This window comes from Silurus aristotelis (assembly GCF_946808225.1).
Source record: "Silurus aristotelis genome assembly, chromosome: 13".
In the NCBI taxonomy this organism is placed as follows: Eukaryota; Metazoa; Chordata; class Actinopteri; order Siluriformes; family Siluridae; genus Silurus; species Silurus aristotelis.
The window spans coordinates 19,961,752-19,974,166 of NC_139586.1; the positions used below are offsets into that span (position 1 = coordinate 19,961,752).

Consider the following 12,415-nt stretch of genomic DNA (forward strand, 5'->3'; position numbering starts at 1 on the left):
AAGAATTCCCTGGCAACCACCTAAATTTAAGTTGCCAGGGAAAAAAAATGGATAGATAAATAAATAAACAAACAAACAAATAAATAAATAAAAAGGAGAAAATGAAAGTCTTCTTTTTAAAAAGGAAAGCGCCTCATACATGGTTTTACACAATTCACCAAGGGGTTGATTGTTTTGAAGACTATGTATTTTTTACATTCATTTTCAAAACAGTTTATAAAAGGTTTACTGTTATTCTACTTGCTTTTATGTATATGATATTTACCCATTGTAACAATAATATTCACCATCAATTAAATCTTTTTCGAAAAACCATCTGCACGCACCTGAAACACCTGAAACAAATTCAGCGATGAAATATCAGTACTTCAATATACTTCAAAATATTAATATTTAACCATCTGTAAAGATCCTGCTAGAAGTGCAATTTGATTGGACAAAAATTAATAAATTAAATAAATGTTCAAACACAAAGATCGACCTCGAAACGCGCTGTAGGTCACGCGAGCATCTACAATTGTGGGTCCAACGTCAAGCCGCGTGTGCGGACCACTAGGGGGCGCGACCCTTCTTCAATCCCACACCGCAGAAGAAGAACAACCGAGAGAGAGAGAGAGAGAGAGAGAGAGAGAGAGAAAAAAAAGTGGGGGGAGGAAAAAGCTGAAGACGCCGAAGAAGAAGAAGAAGAAGAAGCAGCCGCGTCGCTGCGAAGCGCTCAGCACCTCAGTCGCTCCTCACAATGGCCCGCTAAGGCAGGAAGAATGGGGATGCTGCTCGCTGCGTGGACGCCGTAAATCTTTTATGCCCCGAGGGCTGTAATTTGTTTTCGCACAACCGAGGAATGCGTTAAAGGTTAGATGGGTAAGCGGAGGAGGACGTAGTTCAGAGCGGGTATGTGGCGAGAAGCCACGGCTTCAGTGGCAGTAGACGCGTTTGCTACCATGAGAGAGAGAGTGTGAGTGCGAGCCGGGGTTCCAGCGGGGGCTGCACTTTCACACCGGCCTAGAGACACGTTTACTTACACACACAACCGACAGACTCGCTCGCTCTCTCTCTCCCTCCCTATAGATATTTTTTTATATTTATAGATATATATTTATATATTTTTGGGGGGTGGAATGGCAGCCCGAAGTCGAAGAGCATGGTTTAGTGTGCTTTTGGGTTTGGTAGTGGGCTTTACTCTGGCTTCCAGGTTGATCTTACCCCGCGCCACGGAGCTGAAGAAAGCCGGGCAGAGGCGCAGTGCGAGCGCCGGGGGAGGCTGCGGCATCGGCGGCCCGCTGAGGGGAGAGCGCGGCGGCGGGATGAGGTGGCCGGCGCAGGGGAGCGGCATGCTGCCCACCGAGAAAGCCGTCCAGAGTAGCCATAATTTCCTCTTCGTGGGCGTCATGACCGCGCAGAAATACCTGAACAACCGCGCCGTGGCGGCGTATAGGTGAGTGAAAGAATGAGAGCGAGCGCGCTGGGAACAACGCCGTGCCAGACACTGCCATCAGTCCGAACCGGGGTGGGGGGGAAACACACACACACACACACACACACACACACACACACACACACACACACACACACACACACACACACACACACACACCGGGAAATTGCATGCTGTTTGATTCTCCACAAAAAGGAAAACAGAGGGAAAGAAATTTCAGTTCTTGTTATATTAAAATGTGTGCCTATGATTATGCCTTCAAGAACTTGAGATTTGTGGACCTTCTTGTAGAAATGGATCAGCACGTGATCTGGACTGTGTCTAGTTTGAGTCATTCTTTTATTCATTCATCCTGAGTAACCTCCTGAATCCTGGTTACAGAGCCGCTCCCAGGATATCAGGGAGTGAGATGGGAATACAGAACACACTGCATGGAGGCACCCCACACACACACTCACATCTCATTTAGACTTGCAATTTCACCTTCAGTGAGGTGGGAGGAAACCGGGGGACCTGGAGGAACCCTGTACATGAACTGAAATTCCCCTTAGCCTTCCCATAGATATGCAAGGCGGCTACACTACAGGCTTCAATGCGTAGTGGCTATAAATGTACAGGATCAGAGATCAACACACCTGGTATAAGTAGTATTATGACCGGTTAATGAGGTCTAATAGTGTATACAAGTCGGTGTAGAAAACATTTTTTTACACAACTGTGATCACAGCCACCTTGTAACTCGAAGTTCATTTATTTATGAAAAGTGCAAGCAAAGCAGTTTTAATCCTGCGTTCTGTGCAGCGTCTTTCCACTTTCACTCCACCATTGTGTAGTCTACATGCATCCACTAACGCAGGAATTCAGCAGACCGACCAAATCACAAGTGGTACTGAGTAATAATGTCACGGAGAGGTCCAAAAGGAAAATTCAACCCCAGCTGGGTAAAATAGAAACAAAAAAAACCCATCCTAAAACTAGACAGTTAAAAAAAATTTTTATATAATTTTTAAAATGAAACGATCCCTACTAGTCAATGCATAAGATCATTAGTTTAAGCACACGTGTTTTTTATTACATTTTTTTCTAAGAATAAAACTTGAGTAAAGAAAACATGTTTTTGAAATGATAATTATGCTCACTTGCTGTCACAAGGAAGTCTTCAGGCCTGAAATCAGACTCACAAGTCTCAAATCTTGGATCCTAAACTAGTGCAAAAAGACTGACTGAAAGGTGGCCTTAAAAATGTAGACCACCTTTTTATTTTATTTTATTTTTTATTTATATATTTTTTTATAGTGCAGTCTCCCAGTGTTGAGCTCCTACTGTTTAAGCTGGAAACTCTTTACCTCCTTTACGAGGTCTCCACGAGGCCCAAAACGTTGTTGGAGCTAAGAAAACGCCCAGGGAAACAATTATACATGAGCACTGTTGTGTACAATTGGCTTTGTTTGCTTTTCTGTCAAGAATATGTAAAAAAAAAAAAAAAAAAAAGCTAGTTTTATGAGGAACCTAATCCACATCAAACACTATTTATGTAATCTGTGTTTGAGACATGCCCAGGTTTTATGTGGGAAAAGCAGCACAATCTGTGTTCCTCATGGGAAAGTTGACCACACCAGAGAAAAATTCAACTGTGCCTTCAGCAAATTGGGCCGTGTATCACAGGAACAAAGCTTTACATCTCTGGTTCAAGTAATTTTCTCGTCTAATTTTGAATTTTTGCAGAATTTTGCTGCGACTTTTGGAAATATTAGGTCCAGTTTCTGCTCTAGTGACCAGAAGTCGGAGTTCACAGTCTGAAACTGCTCCAGAGCTCAGAGCAAGATTTTTGTGACTCTTTTTTTGATTTATTGAGTTAAATCACTAACGATTGACTTGACCTCAGTCAGTTTAAGTTTTCAGTGTTGTACTAGAGCACTCAGTTCTGTGGTTGTCATGGCGAGCGATCAGATGGCACTGACTGTTTTGTAACGCGATTAAAATACATTAGTTTTATTTCTTTCTGATTACGTTCTGTTCCACACTCCAGTGGTTCGTATTACTTTTTTGTCCAGCTGTGACGCCCGACAAATGTTGGTTGGATTTCGCAATCCTGTCCATCCGGACTCCCCTCTGAGCAATTCAGTGCTCTACTGCATCTGCTGCCGCCCGTGGATCGTTTTCACTTTGATTCTATGTGACGGCTGCTGTCACAAACACAAAACAACGCGGCAATAGGCAGAACTACTTTATTTTAATTGGCTTCAGTTGCATTTCTTTTACACGTTTTCCTTCGTCACATCCACACTACTGCAGCGAACATGATGACTACTGATTATTTGTAACATTTGTAGGATTCGATCTTGGAACATGTTATGATTTTATCTTGTCATCTTGATGTATTGTGCAGGACCTGGGCTCAGAGCATTCCAGGCAAAGTGGAGTTCTTCTCTAGCGAGGGTTCGGACACGTCCATCCCCATCCCGATCGTTGCCCTGAAGAACGTGGACGACTCGTACCCTCCACAGAAGAAGTCCTTCATGATGCTCAAGTACATGCACGACCACTACCTGGACCGGTTCGAGTGGTTCATGCGCGCCGACGACGACGTCTACATCAAGAGCGAACGCCTCGAGAGCTTCCTGAGGAGCCTGAACAGCAGCGAGGCCATTTTCCTGGGCCAGACGGGGATGGGCGCTCGTGATGAGCTGGGAAAGCTGGCGCTGGAGCCCGGCGAGAACTTCTGCATGGGAGGTCCGGGTGTCATCATGAGCCGCGAGGTGCTGCGCAGGATGGTGCCTCACATCCGCCAGTGCCTGCAGGAGATGTACACCACACATGAGGATGTGGAGGTGGGACGATGCGTGCGCCGATTCGCCGGGGTGCAATGCGTCTGGTCTTATGAGGTGAGCTGAGGGGACGGGAGGTGATTGCATTGGCTTACATCCCTAACAACAATGTTTAGACTTCTTATTCAGTATAGTGTAAGAATTATGTCTGTCAATCATTCAATAAATCAATCAATTAATCAATAAATATCCACTATGCAAACTTCCTATCATTCCTTCCCACTAAGTTTTTTTTTTTAAACCAGTGTTTACCAAGAGTAAACAAACAAAAAAATCTCCTCAAAGCCATTTTACTCTAAAATTCCACACTTCCATTAATGCTATGCCCTAATATTTGGATTAGTAATTGGATCCAGTTTCAGATGAGACTGATTGGAGCATTAAGCAGATAAGGATACAGATAGTGGCTCCAGGCGAGACCACCTACCAAGTATCTTTAGGTAGAACAAAGCCGAGTGCAAGAACTAAGGCGGCTTTTCAGCCATATGTTCACGCTGTAAATCTGAAGGTGATTGCGTGTTTTTTGTTAAGCTGCTTCTCCTCCCTGGAGCAGTCTACCTTTTAACATGATGGTCTCTCCCACACTGAGTGTTTTTAAAGCTGGGTTACATGTAATGTACAGTTTTAATTTTGTGTTCTACAATTACGATAAGTCTTGATGCAAAGCAATTCTGCAGTGTAAAATGCGCTCTATAAATAAGGGTTGACTTGATCCAATTTGCACACCAAGGCAAAGTCGCTTTGCTTCCTCCAGACAAGGACAATGAATATCCTGCTAATGCAAAAGGCCATAGATGTTCTCGATGCATGTTAATCGCTGTCTGTTCAGCAGGCTGCAATTTTTTTTTTCCCCATGCCAATTTCAAGAATCAGCCCTTTGTATAATATGCAGATAAATTCAGGAAACTAAAGGTCAACTCGCAAATATCGAATAAGGGAAGCGTCGCTGCCATGTGAAATCCGACTGTAGTACACATTGTTCTAAAATCAGCTCTTTTTTTTACAACCTCTCAGAACTGCTGTTTGGGTGATTGAAAATTATAGGTTGCAGCTTCGGCAAAAAAAAAAAAAACACCCCCCCGCCCCTCCATGCAAACTCCCTGGAAGCCATTAACCAGCGCAGCTCCTTTATCAGCCACTGCTTTATATCTTTACGTTTGTGTTTAAATGATCTGCTTGCTTTCTTCTCTCCGAATGAGAATAGTGCGCTTAACAACAACAGCTTTGTTCGTCAACTGGTTCATTCACAGCTGCAGGGGACTGCTGATTCAGAACGGTTTATTTCTTTGGGGAAAGAAAAAAAAAAAAGGAATACCACTATAAATACATCCCATTTCCCATTGGCAACGTTTCTGACAGTCGATAGACGGTCAGGCCAAGTATGAATACGCTCAAGGACGTGAGAGAGCAAATTTGCGAAAGCGGAATTGTGAATAAGAAATTACTTCCTGTGGGTCGTTTTGTCAAGGTGATCTTTAACCCAGTGAGTTTATAAAGCTCAATGGAGTAGGGGAATAGAAACAAAGGGTATGGCCTGTGGTCCACTGAGCTTGAAGGACTGCTAATTTTCACATAGTGCTCTCACTTTCCTTTTCTAATAATATATGCTTAGTCCCCAAAAACTGGATGATGTAGGGAGAATGAAGTGACTGACAGTTTAAGCCATGACATTGTTCTAACCAGCATGCAGATAGATGTTGGGTGTGTAGAGCCGGCTCAGGCTGCTCGAGGCTGATGTTGATTGGCAGCATGGACTCCTCACTTTCCAGCAGATAAGTGCTCAAGGGTGATGGTTAAAGTGACTTATGTATGGGGCTTATTACACTAGTAGCAAGGACCATTCAAAGGAATACATATAAAACAGTGACTTATTGAAGGTTATTTTTTTCAAATTTTTATTTTTGCTCAACCAACATAAAGGCCAGTCATATTCAATTCTGGATGAAAAAATAAATGAACATGACTGAGTAATGAAAGCTGTTAAATTTTAATTGTTAACTGTTAATGATTGGCTTTTGTACTCGCACTTATCACATTACTGATTTCCAGTGTCATGAACTCTGAACAGCAGACACCATGGTTATGCATTTGGCTAGGCATAAAAAGCACAGTTAATCTTTAAATATTCTGTTTTTCATTTTTTCCCGTAAGATTTCCGATGTAGCCTCTAATGCTTATTGAAATGCTATTGCAGCATTTTAGATTTGTTGTGTTGCATTTCAGTTTTCGATGCGTGATCTTAAATTTTATTCTACTTTCATTCATTCATCGATTTTACTTTGTGAAACCTGCAGAAACCCTGTTCATTGTCAATTCTTCAACCAGAAATTTTGTGAAGATCAACATGTAAAAGTCTTCCATCTCTGACATTTCTTGCCCTGCGACTAGCGTCTGGTCCTTACTTACTTATTCTGCCGTTTGTGGTCCCTGACCGTATAGCAGTACTGTATAACAGACCTAACAGTACTTTGCTATGGGGTTGAATAGCTGAGAGCTTGCTTCATGGAACGGCTCTTGTGCTCGTGCGTACCAGTAAAGACCCGGAGAGGAAGCTGTTGAAGTGTATTGATATGCGACTCGCATGCTGTCGAGCTTTCAGTGTTTTGGCTGCCTCTGCTCTCCGCCCCTCTCCACATTGCCTTCAGATAAACATTTGGGTCTGTGTGAATAAGAAGAATCTGTACTTTGCCGTTCTCCAGCAGCCACGATTGCATATTTGCTTCGTATCCCATTCCCCACTAAGTCTTCCTGAAGCACCGAGTCTACTAAAGCCATCCATCTAGGCAGAATTACCTCTTTTCCATTCTGGCTGACTTGACGAGGCGTGTACATGCTCTTTCACTGTAAATACGACTGTGGCGCTCCTAAATGGGCAAAATGAAATTAGGGTTGAAAGGATATGAGAAGCCTCTGAATAAATGACAGGCAGCATTTGGCAGGTGGAACGTGCCTGGAGAGGCGGCTCGGTTTCTAAAAAGCCTTTCCCTCATGCCTGGGACCAGTGGGGGCTTTAATGTGCATTTGATGTGTGCTTTAATTGCAGTCGAGCAGGTCTGGTTAGAGACGGCACAGCTGGGCAACCTGCTATTAACGTCAGAGCATTTTGCCTTCAGTCCTTTATAGACACGGCCAAGACCTACTGCATCGCGAGTTTCAACAAGTCCTGAGAGAGACGGCGCGTTGTAAAGTGACCTCAAAGATCAAGGCGTTTGCCGTTCCAAAAAAGCGGTGGCTTGTGACTCTTAAGTCAAAAACGCTTTCCTCTAAAAAGCGGGTAATGAGCGAGCTTTTTGTAGCAGCTGCTTTGACTAGGTGTATAGGATGCTGCGTCTTGCCACCTAAAGGCTTCCTAAACTTAATTTCAGGCTGAGATGCAAACTCAGTGCTTTCTGTGATCAGGTCTAAAACGGGACACATTTCTCCAGAGCAGTACCGCGAGGTTATGCACAAAGCACATTGGTAGAGACGTCGGCCTTGGCCAGTGTAGTCGCCCCCTACCAGTGTGAACTAACCTCTCATCACCCGGCCATGTGTTAAACCCACTAGTTCAGAATCCTCCCACGATGCTGTGGACCTCTTCAGTCTGTTTTTCCCTGACTTCTGTCCGCAGTCATCTATCTCCAGGCTATAGTCTGACCTGCGTGTAGCTTTTCATGCATATCTGCATTATTCACTGTAAAAGGAGATGTAGTGATGTCGAAGTAGATTACGTGGGCTTTTATAAGAAGTTTTGTTGGGGAAAAATCCTGGTTTAAATAATCAGTTATAATAAAACAAATGAATTACATGTCTGCTCTGTTTCTTGAAGATTATATTTTGACTTACTCTTTCTGTTATTCTTTTTTTTTTTTTTTTTTTTTTTTTAATAAACAAACAAATTCAGTTATCTTGTTAATATTGCATTTCGTGCCTCAAGCAAAATGTTCTTCGGGAAAGATTGTGTAAAAAAAAAATTCTGTACCTGTGTTATTTTGTAATATGTAGGCATTTGTATGAAATAATATCCTCTGTTGATGGACATATTTTTTTATGTTATCAGTGTCCGTCCCTAGTCTAGATCCAGTTTAGTCGTACAACAGAGGCTACGCCATCGTTATCTTTTTCTATTATCACAATTTAATTCTGCCGTGATTATTATTATTATTTTTTTAACACAATATAAATCTCTACAGAGCTTGCACATGAATTTGTCGACTAAACGACCACTTTGGAGGCGAGAATAGATAAAAGGGCACGTAATGTAGGTATAAGGGCAGTGTAGGAAGGTACTGCACTGCAAAGTCAGCATAATCTCTTGTTTCATTCAGTACATGTTTGTATCTACAATATCTCGGTTTCCCATTAAAATTAATCCCCCAAACAACATGAAAAAGATTTTAGAAAATTCGACAGAATCGTTTCGTAACGTTCGTGTCTGAGCATTTTGAAGCTCTGGTGTAGAAAGAAAGAAGAAAATGCTTGTGGATGCAGGAGTGTGACTGTTAAGCTGTATTGTGGTGATGAAAGTGTGAAGCCAGTTTCAAAACCCCTGTAACTTCCTCATTTTGCACCTCGCTTGCTGGGCTTCGTTGTCATGGCACCTGGTGTATGATTTCTCTGAGCTTATTCACGCCGGCTGAGGGAGTTTTTTTTATTTATTTATTTTGTCGAAGGCCTGCAATTCATCATTATTCATCTCATAGCCGCTGTTCCCCCGACATAAACACTTCCACTAAACGATTTCAAAGCTCACTAAAGTGCAAAAAAACCCGTAAAGCAGCCCGGGTTCTGCCGCCAAGCTCGTTATTTTCTCACCTGTGTCTTGTTTTGTCTCGACTTATTTATTGTAGAAAGCATTTGGGACTTTTTTGTATCCTTGAGTGTCCTGCGTGTGATTTTTGGCTTTTCCTGAGCTGTTAGAGGCGACTGCTTGGTTTCTCATTTTAGTCAGCATTGTGGAATGGCCACATAGATAAGGTTTTTTGTTTTGTTTTGTTCACATAGTCTAGGCCAAACTTTTCACAGACCAATTTGGTTTTGAAAACATTACTGTAGACGGTCTGGCAGCCACAAGATGTATAATATACACCGATTAGACATTATGATCACCTGCCTCCTACTGTGCCTGCCCTTTTGCTACCAAAACACTCCTGACCCGTCAGCATCAACAGAATTAACTTCTTCAGCAATTGGAGCTTCAGTAGCTTGTTTGATGGATCAGACCACACTGGCCAGACTCCCCATCCTAACGCTTGCCGATTTTTTCCTGCTTTTAACACGTCAACTTTGAGGACAAAATTTTTACTTGCTGCCTAATATATTCCACCCACTAACAGATGCCATGATGTAGAGATGATCAGTGTTATTCACTCATGTAAAGAAATGTTAATGTAGGAACAGTTTGCTTTTTCGCTGTCCATAGATCCATGGATGGATAATTTGATTAATTGATTTATATGTATAGGCTTTTCCCCAGAACATAGCTGTGATACGGTAGCTCTTTCACAGCCAGGTACTCTCTGTGCATTTTTGTGTGTAACAGTTTGGAGAAGAACCACGTATACCTGGAAAAGTCAGGCATCCCAATACTTTTGTCCCTATCGTGTATAAAGTTTATTCTAAATCAAAGCCATCGTCATATCTGGGCTCGTGCATTTTCGCAGAGTGCGGATCATACTTTTCAGTTTTTTTCACATCTTATTGTCAAGAATAACAAAACCCTTTGTTGATAATCCTGTAATTTCCAAGAAATGCAAAGGCATTGTTCCAGCATTAAGATCGCACAGGTCTTGAATAAACACCCTGTTGCGGAAATTGTCGAATTTCAGCCACATGCTGATGCAGCAGAAGTGAAACCACAAAGGATTTCTTGTGCCCACACTCGCGTGCTCGTCCCGTCAGCAGTAGCACTGCTGTCCTTTCGCGTCCTTCACGAAGATGTGCAGATGAATTGCATTGTTTTTTTTTTTTTTTTCATTCGCAAATGTATTCATATACAGAAAGCGATCCTCCCTTCTGCATTCTACACCACGTTTATAGAAATGTTTCATGCTTCTCAGCAAATTTAAGAATTAAAACACTGTTCTCTAAAAATGTGCACTGTGGCCAGTAGTATTGGGACACCCGGTTTTTCAAGCCGTGCACGTTCATTTTCAAAACTGTTACCACAAACTTGGAGGCGCACAATTCTATAGGATGTCATTTGGTTGCAACCCTTTGAAGCACCTCAGGCCTCCTCACTTTGCATCAGGATCTGACTTTACTTACAAGATTGTGGTTAAATGAGCACAAATCTCCACAATGACGCTTTCAAATCTAGTTTTCCCAGAAGAATGGAGGTTGTTATAATTGCAAATGGGGCTAATGGGATATCAAAAAGAACAGACGAATGTCCGGTGTATATTAACTTTGTCCAGATTGTGTATTTTGGCATGACGTCTGTCCTGAACAGACGTCATGCCAAAATACACAAAAAACAGGAACCCCTGTCTTAGTCTTTTTGAAGAATGTCCAGATTCTGCTTTTAAACAAGTATCTGAAGGATTCCTCATGCTGACCCGGTGACATTTTGTTTTCCACGGCATTGCTCGGCATATTTTACAAGGCTTTGTTTAGGCTTTCTGGACGTAGGCTGTTCCAGAAATCACCGTCATAACTTTCTTCCCCTTTACTTATTTTACGACTGATTCATGGTTAGGGGGCCTAATTAGATTTGTCCTGCTGAGCTTGTTAAACGTACAGTATTGCCTGTTCACAACTAGACTCCTGTTCATACCGGAGCTTTATTTTACAATAATATATATCATCATTAGTTTTGCTAATGAATTTTAGAACATTAAGCCTCAAGGTGTTGGGGGTGGATGATAAATAGTAATAAATAAATTGATTAGCTAGTCTGCTGAGACGGTAGTCTTAAAGTGTGCTGTTTTGGCTGTGTTTCACGAGTATCCATAGAGAGGACATTTGTTATCAATACCATTATCCTGTTTGAATGGTGTCTGTTGAAATGCTTCCGGCATGTTCTTTTTTTTCTTTCTTTCTCTGGCAAGAGATTCGGCTATGAGCACTATTCAATTCAAGTTCATTTTTTACAAGGTACTTTGTCTCAAAGCAGCTTAACAGAATGTTAGAATTATAAACACGTCTGTCTTTGCATCAAGGGGGAAAGATGTTACTTGTCTGAGAGCATCTTTTTCTGTAACTCTGGTTCAAGCGGAGAGGTCTGCCTGTTGTATTTGTTTCATGATCACTTATGGTGTTGCTATTTATTTATTTATTTATTTATTTATTTTATTCATAGTCAATGGAGTTTCATTCTGTTTTTTTTCGAATCCACTTGTTCACCAGGCAACTATAAATAAACAAAGGACAAAAAATCTCCTTGTTCCAGGTGCCTGTGTTGGGGATCTGTCAATCTCTGCTTCTGCACTCTCTATAATTGCCTTTTTTAAAATAAATAAATAAGGTTTCATCCGATCTCGGCTGCACCTATTTCTGAAGCCTGTCCAGGACTTTTGTAGCTTCACAGACAGAATGTCCATGGAAAAGAGATATACCTTGTCTTGCATTTCGAATGAGATGTCTGCGTCGTCACCCTGCCCTGACTGCCCTCTCTCGCAGTCGTGCATGTGGCAAACCGGGTGTATTTTCAGCCATCCTGTGGCCACTCTGCTGATGTACATGTTATTTTGTTGCTCCCGGGCAGGAGGCTAAAATTAGGGCCACAACTAGCAAATGAATGTTTACTAGTTTTATTTAAAAATATACAGGAACCGAGGTTAAAAAGCTCAGTGTACGCAAAGAGCACCAGAACGAGGCTTGAAACGCTCCCTCTGTGTGGGTTGTGGGATGTTTAGCAATCAAAAAAAGTGTGTGTGTGTGTATATAATGTGTGTGTATATAATGTGTGTGTATATAATGTGTGTGTATATAATGTGTGTGTATATATAATGTGTGTGTGTGTGTATAATGTGTGTGTGTGTGTATAATGTGTGTGTGTGTGTATAATGTGTGTGTGTGTGTATAATGTGTGTGTGTGTGTATAATGTGTGTGTGTGTGTATAATGTGTGTGTGTGTGTATAATGTGTGTGTGTGTGTATAATGTGTGTGTGTGTGTATAATGTGTGTGTGTGTGTATAATGTGTGTGTGTGTGTATAATGTGTGTGTGTGTG

The 12,415-nt window shown here is 41.9% G+C and overlaps 1 protein-coding gene across 4 annotated transcripts in view; it reads left to right on the forward strand.

Annotated features, from left to right (window-relative positions):
• The first annotated feature begins 627 nt into the window (after positions 1-627).
• chsy1 (chondroitin sulfate synthase 1) overlaps positions 628-12,415 on the forward strand; it is a 64,773-nt gene continuing 52,985 nt past the window's right edge. For all 4 annotated transcript variants that reach the window (XM_083559128.1, XM_083559129.1, XM_083559127.1 and 1 more), the window contains exons 1-2: positions 628-1,435; positions 3,825-4,320. In XM_083559128.1, the coding sequence (XP_083415254.1) occupies positions 1,119-1,435; positions 3,825-4,320 (813 nt within the window). In that variant the 5' untranslated portion in view covers positions 628-1,118. The remainder of the gene's footprint in view (positions 1,436-3,824; positions 4,321-12,415) is intronic.